General features: G+C 29.4%; 1 protein-coding gene and 1 long non-coding RNA gene across 6 annotated transcripts in view; one reads left to right on the forward strand and one right to left on the reverse strand.

Annotated features, from left to right (window-relative positions):
• Window positions 1–22,528, reverse strand: part of LOC129916916 (uncharacterized) — an 81,290-nt gene that overhangs the window by 37,803 nt on the left and 20,959 nt on the right. The gene's annotated exons all lie outside the window — the stretch shown is intronic.
• The window catches only part of LOC129916883 (mushroom body large-type Kenyon cell-specific protein 1), a 79,220-nt gene that overhangs the window by 22,243 nt on the left and 34,449 nt on the right, over window positions 1–22,528 (forward strand). Inside the window, exons 1-2 of one of the 5 annotated variants that reach the window (XM_055997079.1) lie at window positions 7,492–7,568; window positions 8,359–8,588. The exons of 1 other annotated variant lie outside the window; for it this stretch is intronic. In XM_055997079.1, the coding sequence (XP_055853054.1) occupies window positions 8,564–8,588 (25 nt within the window). In that variant the 5' untranslated portion in view covers window positions 7,492–7,568; window positions 8,359–8,563. Of the gene's footprint in view, window positions 1–5,850; window positions 7,569–8,347; window positions 8,589–22,528 lie in introns of those variants that run through there. 3 more of the 5 variants (XM_055997077.1, XM_055997076.1, XM_055997080.1) reach the window with 3 other exon arrangements.

The following is a 22,528-nucleotide window of genomic DNA, read 5'->3' on the forward strand; positions in this document are numbered from 1 at the left end:
ATTATTTTTATGTGTATGTTCAACCCTGCCTGGTGAGTGAGAATTTTTCTAAGTTATTTGCTTGTCAGCCTCGAAAACAGTACATTTATGAAATTTATGTGTTTATCGAACATCGATATTTTTGGATATTTATTTTCTAAATTTATTTTTTTTTACTGAAAAAAATTTTAGGTTTTTGTGCATTTATGCAAAAATAGAGGTTTTAATGGAACATGAAGACCGTTTTATACATAGATCGACACGGAAACCATATTATCAACTGCATGTTTGTTTGTGGACCGGATTAAAACTTCTGTCTGTTGCATTAGTAACTTCTTCATTTTCATAATTCTATTTTGTCTCTGAAACTGAAGAGTATTGCAACTGATGTTCTTCTGTAAAAATGTAGTGATAGATTTAATGAATATCAATTATTACACTGGTTTACAAGGGTTTTGTTGCCGAAACAAAAATATACTTTTCTGAAGGTTTTCGGTGTGCGCAACTCAAATCCGAAGTCAAAAACAACTAATCAGCAAAAAAACGTTTTTTTGAGTTCTTCGGACCTTATTGTTTTGTATAAGGAAAATTGTTTGAGCATATTTAGTTACGGTTTCTATAAGAACTGTTTTCCATCTTTCGATACATGTTTAAATCTTTTCAATATCTTTTGTATTGCCCGAGATATCTTAAAATGAAGTAAGTGGGTTTGGCTTCATATATCATAAACGAGATAATGACGTTATTAAATTTATAAAAATACACAAGCAACTGGAGGTCCGAAGTACCTAATGGGTAAAGTTGAAAAAATTGAGGAAAAAATCGCTTTTTCAAGATTTATGGGATAAAAACTCACACTTTATTTGTTTTAACAATAGACTTATATACATTATTTAAAAGGTCTGAAAACCCTCTTTCCAAAAACATATAACATATTGAGAATTGTTAAAAAAAATGACTGAGATATTGATAGATTACATCGTATTTTTGTATGCATTATTCGACCATATAAACAGCCTACATTATGTTACTTGTCGGGTGTGTTTAATTTTTTTTTATTTTGTAGCACAGTGTAATGGACTACTGGCCCACTTGTGTGGGTCATAACTTCACAAATCAATTATGGACTTACAACCCACCCAAAAGGGACAAAAGTTCACACAAAATTCCTGCAAGGAAAACTGAATGATTGGAAATATAACTACATACCTACATATCTTTATTTTTATACATATCTCTCATACATACATCATTTTCCTAAAAGAGTTATACTCTCAGAGTAAGAGTACCGCAAAGTATCTCATTTTCAGGTATTTCCTAGATAATTCTAACGGCTATTAAAAACATCAAAAAGCACACCATTTGCTGTGCTGTAACTCTGAAAATACATATTAAAAAAAAAGAATGTACCACAAAAAAAGATAATAATTATATTTGCAATCAGAATATGCTAATTTTCTGTGACTCTTATGCGTTTTTCAAAATGGCTGACCCCCCAAAAATCCAATCAATAATTGGAGTTTATTCTGAGACTTATTTATACTCAGAATAAACTTCTATTCCATGCTACATCTACGCTTTGCTGACTTTACAACTCTTTTCATATCTCCTGCATTTGACTCCTCATTGACTGAACTATTGGGTTTTACGTATGAATTGATCCATAGAAGGTTTTTTTATTTCTTTCAAGTAAATCTGATTTCATTTAAAATACATACACAGAGAGAAAATAACGTAGGGATGACTAAACTTCTGGTGTAGTAATATTAAATAAGTCAAATGCAAAGACAAAAATATTTAACATAATAATTTCCAAATTTGTGCATTTTGAATTCGCTACCGACGATTTTTAGTTTAGAGAGTGCAAAACACTATATAACAAATTGTCGTTGTTTTAGAACGAACCGCAAGTCTTTTGTTTGTTTCAAAGTCTGACTAAATTTTTTACTTGCGATATAGGTACTATATATCAAGTTATGCATTCGTACAAAAAAAAAAAGTTGAGATAACATTTTTCCATGACATTACGATGGTAGACAATGCCAAAAAAGTGGGTCCCGGAAGTCCGTCTGTCTGTCTGTCTGTCTGTCTGTCTGTCAGTCTGTCTGTCTGTCTGTATAAGGAGCTACAGCCTAAACGGATGGACCGATTAATGTCAAACTTGGTATATAGCGTTATTTGGCGACTCTCCAGAGGGGTTTTTGGAATTAATTTTTTTTGACAAAAAATAACGGTACTTGTCATATTCCGATTTTAGTAAAATTGAAATATCTCAAAAACGGCTCCAACGATTTTGTTTAAAAAATTCAAATGTTAGTTTTAAGCTAAGGTCTATCTTCCAATGAAAAAAAATTTTTTTGAAAATCATTATTAACGGTACCTGCCATAGAACCGTTTTTTTCAAATCCGATTATTTCGGAAACTGCTTATTTGATTTCAACGAAACTTTTTGTGGAGAAGCACTTTTTTAATTTAAATATAAGCCAAAAATAAAATTTTGAAAAAAATAATTTTTGGATTTTTGAAAAATCAGATTCTCGAAAACGGAACATTGAAATTTTTTGAAATTTTGTTTTTAGATGTTGATTAGTGATTTCTACAAAATGGCATACCAATTTTATTTTAAAACTTTTTTTCCAAAAACTTATTTATAAAAAATTAGTTTTTTAAAAAACGGCTCTAACGATTTTGAAATTTTTTTTTCTAAAAATGCATGTTAATATATCAATCAAAACTGCATACTTGTTTTGGAGGGCAATTTAATTTCAGATTTTATTTTATTTTTTTTTTAAACGAATTTTATTTTTTTTTTCCAAATTTCTATACATATAAAAAGTCTTAAAAATTTAAGCAACTTTAACTCTAAGAGCAAGTACGTGCGACCCCAGTCGTGCAATTTATTTATTTCTATTTTGTAATGAAATTAAGTCATAGGAACATTTTTTTTAAGTTTTTCTTTACGTTTTATTTTTTTTTTTTTTTTATAGCTACAAATACAAAATTGGAAATTATGGTGTTCAATATTTTAAGCCTTGTCTTTTAATTAAGTAATAACATTTATTTCATTTAAGGTAAAATATCTATAGACATCCTAGGTTAGTCTAAAATTGCTTTAGTTCTATAAGAAGAATCTGTTTGGCGAATTACTTTGCATTAGAGCAGAATTTCGAAAAGACGTTCGCCACGACGCTACGACTCAAAATTCTGAGTTTAATATTCTCAAAATCAAAGTACGTAGGTAAAGGAAGAAGTTGTGCATTGATACGATATTTTTTTACTTAAATAATAAAGGAAGTTGATATATTAAAAAAATTAGGATTTTTTATGTGATATCATCGATTTCTTCAAATTCTATAAAATTTTGTTAGCTATGAGTCACATAAGAAATTTTAATAATAAATCCTCAATCATATTGTATTTAAAGTTTTTTTTTAATCTAAAATTAATTTTTTTTTCAAAAATTTACTATCGATTTTTTTTTCAAAAATATTTATATAAATATTTTTGAAAAAAAAATCGTTGAAATCATTAAGTAGTTTGGGAGAAAATCATATTTAAAAAACGGTTCTATGGCAGATGGCGTTAATAATGATTTAAGAAAAATAAAATTCTTCATTTAAACATAGGACTTGTCTAAAAACTATCAACTGATTTGTATACAAAATTGTTAGAGCCGTTTTCGAAAACGTTTTTGAAAAACGAAACAAAATGTGCAACAAATTCAGAACAAATTCTTTTGTTTTTCAAGTTACATGAAGCAAACCGTTCGCACACACAAAAAAACAATTGTTCGTTTACGCGATCCAGAATCCCACCCCAGTTTTCAGGTGTATCAATGAAATTTCTCAAGAATGCTCAGATATTTTTTGCATCCAGTTTTCCTTTTTTATTTAAAAACAAATAAGAGCATTGAATTTTTGAAAACTTAATTAATTTTTCGAAATCATTTCATAAAACAGCCTAATTCAAAAACAGGATAAAAGAGGAGGTTTTTGGCTTAATAAAGATCTATAAATAGCACGTTATTGAAGTTGCACCGTTGATTTTTATAATTTTTTTTTTCAAATTTTGTCAATCTATTCGAAAATTGTCCCTCATGGCTTAACGGTGGGAAATTGACTCCCCCTCTCATACCTACACGCTCTTCTTGAATGGTTTTGAGCCTTAAACAAAGAGAAGGCAGGTCGTTTTACTTTGTGTGCTGATTTTTTTGTATATTCTTTCATCTCCTACCTCAGTTATATAAGAATAGAGGTCACTGTGGCGTATGCGTAACATTTTTTTTTTCTATAGAAAAACTGAAACAGTTACTATTTCATCTTTTGTATTATTTCTGAATGCTTCAAAAATATTCATAGCTATTATTATACATACACTATTTTTTTTTAATGTTGCTTAGAACAAACATGAGATTTTGAAAAAAGAGAACAAGAAAGCATGAAGGTGTTAACTGTTTTATTAAAGCTTATCTAAAATTTGAAATGGTTTTTTTTTAAAGACTTTTAAAAATGGTTGTTTTTTTATTGAAAATCAATTTGTTTGTTTAATTTTTTAACGTTTTTAATATAAACGCAGTATTTCTAAAACCAACAAATTTTTTTAAAACGATAACATCCAAATTGAGTCAGAAAACTGAAAAAAAAAAAACTTGAACTAAATTAACGTTTTATTACATTTTGAAAAAAGTGTTCAATTAAGCCGTTATATTTTGGAAACCGTTAGGTTCTTTCACCTAAACAAAGCATCTAAGGTGCACAATGTATACCAAAAGGGATAAAAATCCTTTAATTTTTCTTTAATATTTTAATTTTAATAAGATTGCACTTAAATTTAATTAAAAATCATTTCAATTTTAGCAGATAATTTTTATTTTTTAAGCAGAAAGACCAAATGCCTCCGAACTTAGCAAGTTCAAAACCGTCTAAACCATTTATGTTTAAGCCCAGTATAAAAAGAAATTTAACACAGTGTTTTTTTTTCGTTTGTGACAAGACATAATTTTAGATCTTTGGTTCTAAACTATACTTAATATCTTAAAAAAAAAACTGTACATGTCATATTACGTACAGGTACCTACCTTACATTACCTAATTACATTAAAAAAAAAAAAAAAAACAACTTTAGGTGTCCTGCCTCCAAAGGCATAAAACTTGACTTTGAAAGAATGTAGTAGATACATATATCAATTTTGTGTTTAATATGGCAGTATAGATAGCTAATAGCACAAATTTATACCTTATGGTGGTTACATACTGAGATACTTATATAGGTATTTATCTCAACACCAACCAAGCCGCTTTGCTTGATGTGTGCGTAAATCATTCTGACGCACTAACCAACAACAACAACAACCTCGACCATGGACATTGTGCAAATATATTGTAGATCTATCTATGATGAAATCATACCTACCTACTTGGAAAGAAAAATAATTTTCACCCATACCCTTTCTTATTAATAAAAGCGAAAAAAAAAAATGGAAAAAATTATAGGAAGAACACACGTATTTAATACAAGTAGATACATACATAATGTATTTCCTCTTCTATCAAAGTGCATAAGGTAGATAGATGGCCATTTTTTTTTTATAATTAGGTAGGTATACGACATTATCTTCAAAATAGTTTAATTTTAATTTTAGTCCACCCCTCAAATTTTTTTTATTCATATTAAACGCCATCGATGAAATAGAACAATTGCATGGTCTCAGTTCAGACAAAAAAAAAAAATTTAGTAGAAATTCCACTTTAATTTTTACCCTCGACCCTTTTCATCATCACTTGTGTTTGTGTGTCTACCCTTTTTTTATAATTCAATTTTTTTTTTCTTATATTTTTTTTTCATGTTTTGCTATAAGGCAATTTACATGCTCTATCATTTTGTGCTCATTTGGGTTTTCTGTTAGCTAGTATTCTGTCCAGTCGTTCGTCACTTGTATTTAAAACTTCCTTTACCCATTTTCGTTTTAAGGCAAAAGATCAAAACGAGCGACGAACGACGACAACGACGACGAAAGATTTAAAGACGATTTAAAAAAAAAAATAAACGCAGTATGCATAGCAAAAATACGAATGCACTTTTTTTTTACCATGCACACTAACACACTCTAACAACATAAGTTTTATATGCATTTTTCTCTCAATGTTAACCGAGAGTAGTACCACGCTGCCTCGCAAAAAAAAATAGGGAGCTTTTTTTTGGCGCTTTTAAGAAAAATCTTTATCAGTGTGCAATTTTTTTTTTTTTTCCCTATTCATATGGTGTTCTTCGCAAATACCTACAACACGGATAACTTCGTTTGTGGTGTGTGAGTAGCCAGCGATATTGATGTGGGGGTTTTTTTTTTTCTTCTTACCATCATCATAATATAAAATGAGAGCGTGTTTAAAGGGGAAACAACATTTATTCAAGTCAAAAGGAAAAACCTGCCATTGCCATGGATCAGAAAAAGGGAATGAAGCTTGTGCACAGTTCTCATTCCCACCATTACCACCACAATCCAACAACTATTCTTATAATCAAGAAAGTTGCACATTATACGACAAACGAACAAGGTTTCTCACACATTGGCAGTAATGCAGAAAAATGCACTCGCCAAATACATACAAAGCAATTGGTTTTTTTTTTTTTTGTATTCATTTTGTATTTAATCCCCGCGAGTGTAATCATACCTAGAAGATGTCGGTTGTTCCACCACTAAGTGCATTCGATGCGTTCAAAGGGGTGATATTAAGTTAGGAGCTATACGACCGACGACGTAGTTGTACGTGTAAGTGCGGTTGTTTGGTAGCGTCTTGCGTGTTCAAGTGCACTCTCCCGCATACATTGAGGCGGGAAAGCTTCATTAAAAAATGTGGAAACATTGTGCAGAAATACAAAAAAAAAAACCAGCTAAAAAAAACTGCACTGGTTGGAAACAAATAATAAAAAAAAAAAATGTAGAAGAACAAAAAAATTATGATAAAAAAGGAAATTATATCGCATGCGCTTCTATGCCTATCACAACAACACACATTGGAAAAGTATTTTCTTCATCATCATCATCATCATCATTGTTAATGTTGTTGTCCGTCGACTGTTGGCGTTGCTGCCATTCGTTTATTGTGCGTGGAAGACTTGATTTTTCGCCGTTTGTTTTTCGCTCTTCCCTAGTTTGCTTTTTCCTCCTCATCATCCGTCGTCGTCGTCTCATGCAATTGCTGTCGCTGCTGCTCGCCTGCCTGCTGCTGCAACTGCAACTGCAACTGGCTACTGCTGTTCTGTTTCTGTTGTTGAAAGCCGCGCCGCTCTCAAATAGAACATAGATGTGTTTTAATTGTTCGCTCTGCATACAGTCGCATACAAACAACGCATCCGATATGCAGCGGAATGCATTTTCGGACGCGACCCGAGTCGATCCGAGTAGCGTCCGATCGCGCTCTATCAATAAAAAGTTATTATTGCAATGCCAGCAGCAGCGGCTGCTATCATTTTTGTTCTTGTTGTTGTTGTTGTTAATATCGTTTATGTCTGTTTTACAAATATTGTATATGTATGGGTTTTCATGGCTGTTGTCGTTTTGAGCGGATCACAGAACGGCGATCCGATCAGTAAGAAATTAAATGAAAACTAAAAAGTTCTACAAGTTACAACTGTCAACAGTACAAAAGATTGTGCATATAAAAAAAAGCAAAAAAAAAAAAATTATATTTTTAAAAGTACCTATCTGATTGGGTTTCTCATATTCAGCGCAAGTCACTTCCTATAGAAATTGCGAATAGAACTTTTTTTACTCAAACTCATTTTTATTATATTAGCAATGTTTATATTGTTTGATTTTTATGCAGCATCGAAAAGATTATTATTATAGATAGATACCTTACATATTATCTATATTTTGCCGATTTTTGTCAAAAACTGCATTCGTTGATAAATTATAATTGTCGTCATCTCATAAAAAACAAAAAAATATGGCTTATATTTATTTTAAGTGATGTAGCGCAAAATAACGTTGTTTTTCGTCGTTGGTGATATTATTACTTGGTTTACATCGCGTATTCTTTAGTGGAGTTTTGTACCTCTCCCACCTCCCCCATTAGTTTTTTTTTTTTTGATTTTTTTTTTATTCAAGTGTTTTTTTTTTACGAAGAACAACATTTCCATGCATTTAATCAAGTGCCCTTGATTTTGCTTTTGTTTTCAAAAAAAAAAAAAAAAATATGCCGACGGTTTTCAATGTTTTTTAAAAAAAATGTATTTGTTTTGTTCATTAATTTAAGATACAAATATTTTATCTAAAATTAAGGATCCGCAAAAAAAAATTTTAAAAATTGTGGTGATTAATTGTTTTATGTTTTTTTTTAGAATTTTTAATTCAGTTATTTTTTTATAAAAATTTAGTGAAATAAAGTGAAAAATCATGAGACATAATAAATTCATAATTCTATGAAATTAATTAAAACAGAACACAAAAGAAACAAGTTTAAAAATGTACCTATTTTTTTTAACTATAATTTAGACCATTAATAGAGAAAAAAATAAATATTAAATCAGCTTCTTCAGTTTCGAGTTTTATCATTAGGAATTGGCATTTTCAAATAATGCTATGCTCATCAGCGACTACAACACATGTATGTACAAAACATAATTATCTATTAAAATATTATTTTATTTTTCATTATTAAAAATTAAAACTTCAAATTTTAAAGTTTGGTTAGGTTATCTACATTCTTACAACTGAGAACATATTTTTTTTTTTTTTTTGTTTAAGTGATTCATTCTTATATTTCTCATTTTTATTGTTAAGAAAATACGTTTGAGTAAGCTTTATTAGGAAAGCTTTTTATTAATATAAAAAAAAAATCACTCAAAAAAAACTAGATGTTAATAAATTTTACCTATAGTGAAATCATAAATATATTTTAACCAATAAGAAAAGTTGTTAAAATTTTGAAAAATCGTTTTTCGCAAAAACCTTGCAGAATTATCAATCACCAACAAAGATTTATTACTTCTGTGTAAAATAAAATTGATGGAATTTTCGCGTATTGTTTTTTATCTGGTCAAACAAAAACTTTCTTGTAATCATAAACCGGGAAGTACGTTCATCGTACACATACACAGTGTGTATTACACACCTATTCAAATTTCGATTAAATTCAAATGACGCGAAACTGGGTCGTGTGAACTTGCTTATTAAAATGTTGCTTCCAAGTTCCAATGTCAAGATTTAATTTGTTATGCACATTTAAATAATTTGTGGAATGGAAAATGTAGCAGTTATTTTTTAATACATAAAATTGTCGATTAACGTTATCAAAACATCGAGAAACGTTAACGTTATACCTCGTACAAAAAATTGATCCTAGGTAGGATAAGAAATTGACGCAAAACTATTACTATCCTATTTTAGAGGAATTAACACGATACTAGTTAACGCCATTCCAACTCTTAAACAGGACTCTAAATTTCGAGAAAAGTGTTATAATTTCTAGATGAAATAGGATTTAAAGATAAAGGCGCGATTTTTTTTAACATTTAAAATCTATTCTAAACCAACTTTAAAATCGGACTTTAAAAAAAGAATTTTAGAATGAGAGTCGACTTTCTTTTATGGTTTTAAACGACTTAAAGTAAACATAAGCGCTTAAGAGGCAGTATATAAAGTTTAAATTTTATTCCCCCGAAAGAAGACGAGATTATTCGAATCTCGTTTTTAACTTTTGTAACAAAATTCTTTTCTTTGAGGTTTTAAAGATGTTTTTCTCTTGGATGTTCATGCGATCTAGGTTCGGACACTTTCCATCAATCTTTCTACACATATACTTGCAGTGGAAGATTTAATTTAAGATGCTGACACGGAAGAATCGAATACTAACCAAAGGATGATTTGTTTTTCTCTTAACTTTCAGGCCTTTTTTACTGTCTTTTCATATTTGTATTATGGTTTTTTTTATTGTAATATTATTCGAAGAACTTTCCATCTGGCCTTGAACGTTAGAGATACTTCTTCATAGCTTAGCGAATCTTGGAAATAGTTTCTGTCACTCATATTCTAGTTAAGCAGATATTAGGTAGGTTAGATTCTAGAGCCTTTAATTCTAGTTCGTGTCGAATTGAATCCTCATTCTTGTTTAAATGGTTTATGTTGTTGAACTCAACATCTAACGTCTCTCAGCAAGCATTTGCAATAGACTTCCATCTTGCAAACCACACCAGTTCTTGTTTCGTAACTCAACTCGAAAAAGGATATACATTTATATGGCTTCAATAGTTTTTTATCTACCTCTTTCTGATATACTCGTAGTAAGGGTAGAAAATATTTTTTTGAAACTGCGTTGCGCACTCCAAATATTGCGATCACTGATCGGACTTTGGCCAAAGAAAACTAAAGATTCCTCATTTAAAGCCAAGGACAGTAGGCGAAAAGCTTTATCTCAATCTCATGAGAATGAGCTCTGAGCTTGAGCTCCAAATAGTGAGACAGAGAAATTGCAATGAGAAAAATTTCAATTTGATACGAAAGCAGTTTGTCTCATCTCACTATCTCAGTCTCAAAATGTTTTCTTAAAGGGCCACTTGCTGAAACGAATCTTAAATTAATTTAAGTAGAACATAAACTCTTATTCCCTACTTTTTCCTCTGCGTAAACTGTCGCATAAGGTTTTATGTAGAACTTAAATACTTAAGTTACGTTTGAGCGAACGGCTCTAATTGAATGATAATTTTTTAATTTTTTCATCACAAGAAAGTTAATTCCACTATTTTGCTTTTAGTTTTTTTTTCAGTTTTCTAATAAATGCCAGAAAGTGTTTATTTCTTTATATACAAGTTTCACAAATGTTGGTAAAGAAATGTAGATCTGAAGAAATAATTAATCCTCATATTCAAAGAAAATATCAAGAAAATTCATTAATCAGTTTCGAAAAAATTGATTCTGAAAATAATTTTGTTTGTACAAAATTGATATTTTTGAAATTTTTTCATCGATTAAAATTAAAACTTATGAAACGCTTTTCCTACAAAAATGTTCATAGAAGCCGAGTTTGTCGATAGCGAGAAATTCGATAGTCAATCAATCAAAATCAAGTGGTTCTATGACAGGTACCGTTAATAACGGTTCAAAGAACATTTTTGTTTGTTTTAAAAATACATAAGAAATCATTTGCACCTTGCTAGAAATGCGCTATTTATTTTATAAGGTCATTTCGTCCAAATGGAAGGAAGTTATCTTTTTTCAAATTAGAAATTCTTAGGTTTAATTATCTCATTTGCCATAGTCGAAATAGGCTTAAATAAACTCCTTAGAGTTTTGTGACATAGCTTATCAAAAGCTTTACTAAAGTCAGTGAATACACAATCAACTTGTTAACGATCCTCATAGGTATTGATGTAATAAGGGGTAATATGGAACAATTAAGGTATGGCCGATTTTATATTGAGTTGGTTTTAACAGATAATGGATCCACATTTATAACTTGTAAGAAAAGATTTTACAGATAATAATGGATTCGAAAGCTTTTGGAATAGCAGAAAGTTTTTCGATAAAACTATAGTTGGTAATTTCATTTAAAGACTGGTATGATAAAGGCATTTTTCCACAATAGAGAAAACGTTGAGCAGTGAATAGATTTTTATGTTAAAATAATATAAAGAGGATATGATAATTGAGATACAAATTTCTTCAAAACACATGGAACGCCCGCCAGGGCCAGGGGCCCAATTCCTTTGTGTACACGAAAAAAACGTAAATTGCCTTAAGAACAATGGAGAGAAAAACTCACACAAAAAACTCACTCTTGTGAAATTGGGCCCCTGGACTTAAACAGTTTTCAAGATGAATATTTTTTTGAGTTATTGACATTTTCAATGATAATTTTTTGATAACGAGTAATGAAGCAAATTATTTCGGAAACGGGTGGAACAGCTTCGATCTTAAAGTCTAGTACATACCTGTGAAGTAAGTCGTGAAGTGAATTGATACAATTTTTGTTTGTTTTCAATTTTCAAATTAATTTTTTTTTTCGAAAAATATATAAGGAGAGTAGATTCACGAGTGAAAGAAATTCCTGTATACGTTCCTGTGAAATTTCGTGGTGAAAAAAGAATTTGAGAGTTTTGCTTCACGACAGAAGTAGTAAAAAAAAAATGTATGAATTCACTTTACGACTTGCTTCACAAAGTATGTACTAGGCTTAACTGTGAATTGTGTTAAATTTTTAACCGAGGATACATTTTTGACATTTATATGACATGTGTGTTATATGTACATATATAAAATGTATCATAAGTGAAATCTAGCTGTGTGAATTGGACACATTTTGGACGTTGATAAATAGATTTTTTAAGCTGCAAACCAAGAATTAATGGTTTAAAGCTAGGATTACAGGGTAAACGAAAGATATAACGATATTACACTGTGGAAAAAGATTGTGACCTCATTTTAACGTCAGAGAGTCAGCGCTTTGACCGATTTCGTTGACCGTGTAATCCCAAATTTAAAAACATTTACAAGACCATTACATTAAATAATATTAATTTTCTTTTAATAAATACTGATAGTGTTGTATTTGTTTCTTGCTTTTTCCTTCTTTATTTAAAGTTTTTGACTTATTGTTAAAAAAAAACACAAGATATTTGTCAAAAATGTATCCTCAGAATATAGGGCGGAGCAGTGGGGCAAGCGGGCGGTGCCCCGGGGCCCCCGACACGCCAAAGCCCTAACTGAAGACAATTCAGAAAAAGCAACTTATTATAAAAGAAACGAAGCAAAAAGATAAGATATTTGACATGAATCACTTCGGACACTAGAGAGAAAAATTATATTCTTCAGTGTAATGCGTAATAATTTATAAGTATAATATTTCATCTCGAAAAAAAAGTTCCCTCTTAGGGTCCCAAAAAATTATACTTAAATATATAAATAATCTTAGCAACCAACAAGTGATGCATCAGTGGCCCCAAAAAAGTAGGGCGTATGCGCACTTTTTTATTTGTTTTGATTTTCTATATCAAAGGGGCCCCCAAATATCAAAGGAGCCCCAAAATTTAGTCTTGCCCCGGGGCCCCAGCAACTCAACGTACACCTCTGAGGGCAGGATAAATTTTTGACAGCCAAACATTAATTCTTTCACCTCAATAGTATCAAAAATGTATCCTCGAACAAATATGTAACCCCATTCCAACACACGGCTTAAAGTCGGTAATTAAATGGATTAAAAATCGTCGCTGTTGTCTAATTGATTTAATTAAAATTTTTCTGAACAAAACTATAACATACATTTCATAAAATAAATTATTTCAATGATTATGTTATATAAGGATACAAATCATAAATTGACTTGAATAAATACACGACTGGGTTGCGCGAACTTGCTCTTAGGGTTTAAGTTGAAATTTAGAAAATGTACATATATGAAAAAAAATAATAAAATTCGTTTTTCAAAGGAAAAAAACAACATCTGCAGAACAAGTATGAAATTTATTTTCCATTATTAAGATACATACATTTTTAGAAAAAAAAAATCAAAACCCTTCAGATTTTGGAAAATTTGATTTTTTTTTTTTATCCAAAAGTTATTTTTTCTAAATTTGTTAATTTATATTAAAATTATTATTTGTATAAACAAAATTGTTGAAATTGATTTAGTTGTTTGGCAGAATGTCATGTCTGATCGTTATCTCAATTTTTTTTGTACTTGACATAGTACCTATATCGCAAGTAAAAATGAACATAACGGCAACTCATACAATACTAACGGCCGTATTATTCACTAGTTTAAAAAATACATCTGGATGTAAAGAAATTGAAATGTCAAAAAGAATTCCAAATCCATGATATTCACTATCACACAGAAAAAAAAGTCATTTTTAACTATTTTTTAACTATTTTCATAGTTAAAATCGGGATAACTATTTTGTATTTGGACTTATTTTTGACATTTGACAATTTTACATCCAGATGTATTTTTTAAACTAGTGAATAATATGGCCGTAAGATATACATTTTTTAAAAAACCCAGAGGTTTTCCCGATCTTTTAGTTTATAAAAATTTTTTGAAAAACTGATCCTCAAACTCAGAATTTTGAAAGAGTCGACTTTTTTTATAGTTTTAAAAATACTTTAAGTAGGTATAGACTTTAAGGGGTCTGGCCGACCTGAAATTCATTTTTATTAATTTTTTTAAAAATTATTTTGAACTATTCCCTTAATTGTAATAAACAAATTAAGACCTTTTGCGTATCGAAACATTCCAATTTAACCAAGTTACCCGCATTTTTCGAAAGGAAGATTGACCCATTACGTTTGGTTGACTTACTTTCTTTTGCGATTATCTCGAAACTACCTGACCTGGTACCTTCGAGATCTCGGAAACTGCTCATCCGTTTGCTTTTTAATTTTTACTGAATATTCTTGAATATAATATCTACAACGTAGCGTAAAAAATGTTTGACGGCTCACCATAATTTGTCTAAAGGCAAAAAAAAAACAGCTACGCTACATTGTAGTCACACTACTTAAAAATAACTTGATCTGATGATAAAAGAGTGCATTTTTCGGTCTTTCAGGGTGGCCAGACCCCTTAAGACTAAACAAGTAACACGCTGGTTTATCTTTTTTAAGTAGGTATGACATGAAAATATTATTTTAATACTTTTTTCTTTTATTTGATCACATACTTGAGTGGAATATTTATCTGAAGTGATAAAAGCATACTATTTCACAATGTAATCGAAAAAAGCATTGCTCACAAAAAAAAATAATGATTTTGAATTTCGAAACCAGATGTCTTAATTCGCATAAATAATATTCGGAGCTTTTTAAAATAAAAATCGCTTACTACTTTTTAAAAAGTCCCTTTCTGTTTATCATTTGTTTCTTTTTTACTTTTAATAAATATCGGTTTAAAAAAAGCTTTCGGTTACGATTCAGTTTTGATAACACATTTTGGTGAAACACAAGATAACAATCCCTAATAATTGAGATCGCAAAAAACAAATTTGTTCCTGATATGTATTTCATCAATGGTTTTTAATTTTTTTTTTTAATTAAAAAACAATAATACATCATTGTAATTTACTTAATTTGTGAAAACAAAGTTGTTTCATATGCACAAAGATTAGGGTGTCCATATCCATCGTATCTCCTGAAAATAGATTGGTTCCGATCCATTTTTCACTATCTTTTTTTGCAAGGATTTTTTTGTTCACTTTATTTTTAAGTACATTCTTGTTTACTTCAATTAATTCAAGAATAACGCTATAAAACTATAAAATATAATTCGAAAAAAGACTGGTGTAATTTTTTTATCAAACTTTGTTTTTAAAATTCTATTCATTCAATTTACTTAATTTTAAAACAAAGAATACGCCGCCGCGCCGCCGGTTGCATTCACAATTGTGTGTGTTTGTTTTTTTTTTTTATACAATGTTCTCTTTTCTGTTCTCAATTTTTTCTTAGTCCTCTTTTTTTATAAGTTCGATTGTAAAATATTATCTTTATACAAAGGTCTCAGGTGGGCACCCTAACGAAGACACTAGTGTTAGTCCGACTTGTGTTGAAAGTTATGTGTTCTTTCTCTGTTGTAAGTGCATAATTAAGTTTATGTCTCACTTTGTAATACGATCATTCAATTATTTAAGAGTTAAAAAAAATTCTAACAACATAAGAATGGATTAATTTGCCTATGTTGTGCGGTAAGGAGTGTCCTTTGGTTTGAAAAAGTTCCTTTCATACTGACTTTTATTTTTAAATTTCGTCATTTTAAGGAAAATGTTATCATTTTTACTTGCGATATAGGTACTATAGGGCAAGTTTAGGATTCGTAAAAAAAATCGAACTCGAGATAACAATTTTACATGACATTACGATGATGGAGAATGCCAAAAAAGTGGGTCCGGCAATTCTGTCTGTCTGTCTGTCTGTCTGTCTGTCTTGTCTGTCTGTCTGTCTGTCTGTCCGTCTGTCTCTATCTGGAGCTGCAGCCTAAACGAGTGAAGTGATTTTCTTCAAACTTGGTAGTTAGCAGTTTTTGGTGATTCCCTAGAGGGGAAATTGAAATTTTTTTTTATGACCAAAACTAACGGTACCTGCCATATAACGGAAATAGAAAAGTTAATTTTTTTCAAAAACGGCTCTAACGATTTTGATTAAAATTTTTATGTGTAATACTACACATAAGGGCCAACTTTTTAAATAAAAAAAATATTTTTTGTACCGTTATTAACGGTACCTGTCATAGAACGGTTTTTTTCGTTTCTGAATATCTCGTACAAAATTAACCCGATTTAAATGAAAATTTTTATACAAAAGTGTGTAAGTAAAGATAATATTAAAATTTTAGAAAATTTTCAAAAAACGCATTTTTGGTTTTTTTAAAAATATTTCAAAATTTTTTTTTGAAAAATCAATTTTTTGAAAACGGATCAATGAAAAATTTTGAAATTTAGTTTTTATGTGTAAATTAATTATTTCTTCAAAATGGCATACCTACCAACTTTTTTTTTGAAAAATGTTAAAAAAATTTTATATATAAAAAATTATTTTTTTAAAAAACGGCTCCTACAATTTTCAAAATTTTTTTTCTAAAAATACCTTTTTATACGAGAAATAAAATGGCATATTTGTTTTTTTTTTTTAAGATATTTTAAAACGGAGTTTTATTAATTATAAAAACAGATTTAATTTTTTTATACTACTTATGAAATTTCTTCAAAATATCGAATTTTAAATTTCTTGAATAAAAAGCTTTAACATTATAGTTACTTTAAGCATAAGAGCAAGTACGTGCGACCCCAGTCGTGCAATTTATTTAATTTACATTTAAAAATTGAAAATAAAATTTTACTGATATTCCAATGTTTTTCATTTTGCCAAGTAGAGAGATAAAGCTGTGGTAGAAAAGGATGTCATATTTCCGTTTCATTCGGAATTAAAAATATCAAATTCACCGAACTTCGAAATTCGTAGCAGATTTTGTGTAATACATTTTTGTGACTCGCAACACATGCTGATATGATAGGTGAAAACTAAGGATTTCTCATTTGAAGCCAAGGCCATTGTGTTTTCATGAAACTCAAAGTAGAAAAGTAATTTGGGGTGAAAGTCTTCCAGAATCTTAAGAAACGCTGCCTTGTTCTAAATGAGGAATCCATTTTTTTAGGCCAATGGCTTGAGTATAAGTGTCCGCGTTCATTTCACAAAAACAAGTGAAATTTTTGTAAAAAAATGCAGTAAAACCCGCTTAAGAGAAACGGCAAAATATCACAATCTCTCATTCACTTAATCAGGGTTTTAACTTAAACGAACCGCACTAAAGTGAACAAAAAATTCACTTAAGAGGAGTCCGGATGAAAGCAAAAAAAATCTTATGAGCGGATTTAAAAATTCCATTAAATGAAGATTTAATGTTAGAAAAAAATTGTGCCCATAATTATGAAAGTGGACTAAGTCACTTTTTGCATGGTTTCAACAAAAACTTATTTTGTTATTTTATTGAAGCGATTAAATTGTATTTCTTTTTTGAAACAATTAAAGGAGTAATAAATAAGTCTTTTTACTGTAATTTGTTGTGAAGTGATGAAAATGTGATGAAAGTAAAAATAATAAACATATATCATTCATAAATTTGCAAAAAAACAATATTGCCATTTCACTTTGTTCACCAAGCTCTACAAAACGTACAAAGTCACAAGAAAAGTTCTTTTTAAAAATTGTGTTTTGCCAAACAGTGTTATTAACGATTCCTTGTCATAAATCAATTTTTTTAATCTCTCTTTCTTGTAAATGAAAACCGATTTCAACGAAAGTTGCTGTACGGAAGCGTTTAAGTAGCCGTTATCTTACATTTTAAATTCTCGAAAAACCCATTTTTGGAAAAAAAAAAATAAATAAAAATTTTAAAAATGGTTGGATGAATTTTTGGAAAATTTTTTTTTACGAGTCGAATACAAATTTCTTAAAAATGGCATACCAGTCTTATTTTTTAAAAATATGTGAACATTCATGAAATGCGAGAATTTAGAACTAAAATAAAATTTAAGAGCTATAAAATCTAACTTTTCATTTCTGATGAAAAAGCACCCTTTCACCTTGAATATTTGAACAAATTCTTTTGGTTCTTGGTTATCATATCGACTGCAACATTATCAATGAATTTCACAGGTGTTGCATTTTTTTCACAGGCTGTTTCGGTACTAGCTTCAAATCCTCTCATTTAACTCAAAAAATACCTTCTCGTGCGAAAAATTCAAATAGACTTTATTATTCTTTATTTGTATAACCCTAAAATCCATAGTGCCAAGTTTTAATATTAAGGCTAATATTTTAACTGTTGTAGGGGGAGAGCGGACCTAAAAGTAACACATTTTGCCTAAATCGATGTTTCTCCTTGAATTTTTCAAATAAATCAAATAAAAATATACTAAACCTTTTCAACCTTTTGAGAGAGCAATATATCATTTACAATGTGCTATTATTTTTGGCACCACTCTTAGCACTTCCTTAAGTTTTATCTAATTTGCAACTGAAAGAGATGGGTCAATACCTAAGGCGAACATTTTTATCTTCCACGCTATTTTTTAGTTAAAAAAAAAACACTGTTTTTTTTACCTTCTACTTCTTTACCCCTATTCAAAAAAACATATATCCTTTATAAAAAGGATTATACATTTTTTTTTAGAGTTTTCGTTTCGGCATTATAAAATGCTTTAAAATAATTTGTCATATTATGGCCAGATGTCATGAATCAAAATTTTTAAGCTTGACCAACCGTCTTCTTCTGCCCTACTATTAAATATGCGATCTAGAAAAAATGCAATAAAAAGCACGTATACGCCACAGTGAACAACGTGCATAATAAATGCTAAATACACCCTAATTGAAATTGAAAAAAAAAAACACTTGCACTTAATTACTGATCAAAATGTTCATCTTCTTGTCATCGTGTTAATAAAAAACAGAAAAACAAAATTCTTTCAAAACAATAAAACAAATTTAAAATATTTCTTAATTCTGCTTATTTTTAATTATTTGTAAAATATTACAAAACAAATTTAAAGAACCACAAACCCTTTATAAAACAAAACCAATACAAAAAAATAATAAACTATTTAAAAACATAAGCATTTCTGGATATAGTTTTGGTTACTTTATAACTAAAGAGTCGTTTTCAGAGATTTTTTTCCCTATGTTACTTTTTTATATTTATTAATCAATGGTAATGAAAATTTGTTTTTAAAGTCGATAACAAATTTAAAATTATATTTGTTCGATAAAGAAAACAATTCCACCAATTCACTAAATAATAAACAGTATCTGATCTTGTGTTCAGAATTTCTAAAAAGGGTTTTTCATCAGCTGTCATGAAAATCTAGATTTCTCAGATCTTATAAGAGCAGATCAATAGAGCATTTGAACGAAAGGAATAACAAACGAGAAATCCTTAGAAATTAAAAGATTTGTTATTAACAAATAATCATTAACAATAAATTGACAATTAACCTCAGCAACTATTCAATATTTAAAATGTAAAAACAAGAAAACAACAAAAAATTCGAATACTTGAATTCGAATAGTAATGAAATCATAAAATTTCAATTTGCATTTTAAAATATTTTAACAACTTTTAATTTAATCTCACTTTATTATTTGAACTTATATTAAAGCACAATCTTCTCCAGCCAAGCCAAGGCTTCACAAATACATATTAAAAATTAAAGTATATTTTGTGAAAAACAAAACTACAAAAAAACTTCTACTACTATACTATTCCTACGACGACAACTATTACTGGCAAAGGCAAAAAAAAAAAAAAAACAACAACAAAAAAAAAGCACCAACAATTATAATATAAACAAGATGCCAGCTGAGTTCAATGCTACAGCTTATATCAACAACCAACTTACAAGGCAAAATATCTTGTGGTTGACGAAAAAGAAGGCAAAGCAAGAAAGCTATAAATACGTGTGGGAGAGTGCAGGGAAAATATTAGCACGTAGAAACGAGAGCTCACAACCAAAAATGATTAACACCACTCAAGATGTGAGCTATATAACGCGCCTTCAATGCTTCAATGTCGTTGCATTTCTGTGTAAAAATGGAGTTTTAAAAATTTGTTTTATTCAAACAGTGAATAACACAAAAGAAATTAACGAAGCTATGGATCACCTGTATAGGGTGGTAAAACGCTATTTTAACAGTATAAATGTGAATGTTTTAAGAAGTAATAATATTTGGTGCTATTCTTTTAAAACTGGAATACCTACTTGTTTTATTGTAATAATATTCTAGCAGAAATAGAGTTTTATCATTTTTGTGGTTTCGAACAAGAATGTTTAAGATGTAGAGAAATTACAATGTTTGTACGAATGCATTTGTTCTTACGACGAATAATTTTGAATAATATTAAACTTAAATTTAATGAAGGCGAAATTCACAATATTTGGTTGGTTATATGTAGGTTTTAGCGAAGTGGTGGTAATTAAAAGAGTTCTAAAATACAAATAAACAACTGAAGAAAAATGCATATTTATCAATTTATTATGGGCGTTATATGCACTTTTAAGAGAGCTGTTGCCGACAACAACGCCATAATGTACACGAATAAATAATGGCTAAATTAATAATGCTATAACTATTTAAGAGAAATCTCAGTTTTAAGAAATCAAAATGGGGCAAAAAAGGTTGCCAATAAAAAAAAAAAATAAAAATCATGACTGGGTCGCACGTACTTGCTCTTATGGTAAAAGAAGCTCTTATAACAAAAAAAAAAAAAAAATAGAGAAAATTATAGTTTTATATAATTTCACCAGTAATGTAAAAAATAAAAATCTGTTTTTTTAATTAATGAAACACTGTTTTAAATGGTTATGATCACAAAACAAAGCATGCCATCTAATTTCTTGTATGAAAAACAAGTTTTAGAAAAAAATATTTGAAAATCTTTAGAGCCGTTTTGAAAAAAAAAATATTTTTTATAAAATTTTTTTATAATTTTCTAATATTTTTCAAAAAAAAGAAAAATTCGTATGCCATTTTGAAAAAAATAATTTATTAACACTTAAGAACGAAATTTCGAAACATTTCACTGGCATGTTCTCAAAAAATTGATTTTTCAAAAAAAAAAATTTTAATTTTTTTAATAGTCCAAAAATGTGTTTTTTGAGATATTCAGAAACCAAAAAGCGTAGTAACCAAAAATATTATATATTAATGAAAATGCTTTTTATTTTGATTGCACTTAAATTTTCCATTTTATGCATGTGTATGTGAAATCCAAAAAAAAAAATTCGTCTCGGTCAAAATTTTAACCTGCTCCACAGCAACATCAATTTTAACCTATTTTATTTTACACGCTTGTATTAATACATTGAACCAAGGTGAACATTTTAATTAAAATGTTAACGCTATTTACACATGGTCTAAATATGTATAAGTATGTTTATATTTAATATAGATACATACACTGCCGCTCATCTGAATAGGTTCACATTTTAGTTCATTTTACATTTGGCCTGTCTTGGTATTTAATGCAATGGCACATCTTTTTTATGTATGTAACGAGAGAACATCTTTATGCGCTTAGTTTAGGAGAAAAAAAATTGTCTTGGGGCCTACCGTTCTTCTCACACGGTAGCTAGACCAAATCTAGTCATAAAATCAAGCATATTTTTTGGCTCATCTGAATAGGTTCAAAAGCAAAAATGTTAATAAATGTTGAGTTGCATGGGTCTGTTGGACTCAAAATTGTGTCTGTCAATAAATCTGATTGTGTATAACCTGTAAGGATGAAAACGGGTCATGAAAAATCTTTAGGCGCGAAAAAAATGAAGAAAATAAAAGAAGTCTTTGAATTAGGCCGAAACTAACGATGCGTTGGGACAAAAACAAACACAAGTTAAAATTTAGTAAGCAGTTATTTGCGCAATATCCAAGGGTATAGAAACAACATTAAAAGTCGATGTAACTCAGTCACAGCATGGGCCGATAGATGTGCAATGATCAGAATAGCATGACTTCGAGCTAAAAATTAAGCTGAAAACGGGTATAAAGTGCAGTTTAACGACGGCAAAACGGGTTTTCAGAAGTGGTAAACATTTGAGGAGAACAAAACTTCGCAAAAATTATCACTTTACAAACCACGAACAGAAACTCAACTCCAATAGAAAAAAAACTCTGTTTGAAATTGCAGATCAAAAGTTTTGTATGAGGAAATAGCTTTGCACTTAATGACATTGCCTTCACAGTTATGTAGACACCTTAAAATAATGCTTCTCTCTACGAAGCTCATAAAAATAGGAATTTAGCCCTCAGGGCCCACTTAATAAATTTTTTTTCCTTTGAAAAATCACCGGTTGCAAATTCGACTTTCACGACAATTTTTTTTTTTTTTTTTATTGGAGGTGAGTTTCTGTTCGTGGTTTGTAAAGTGATAATTTTTGCGAAGTTTTGTTCTCCTCAAATGTTTACCACTTCTGAAAACCCGTTTTTCCGTCGTTAAACTGCACTTTATACCCGTTTTCAGCTTAATTTTTAGCTCGAAGTCATGCTATTCTGATCATTGCACATCTA

Source organism: Episyrphus balteatus, chromosome 3, assembly GCF_945859705.1.
Source record: "Episyrphus balteatus chromosome 3, idEpiBalt1.1, whole genome shotgun sequence".
NCBI classification, from domain to species: Eukaryota; Metazoa; Arthropoda; class Insecta; order Diptera; family Syrphidae; genus Episyrphus; species Episyrphus balteatus.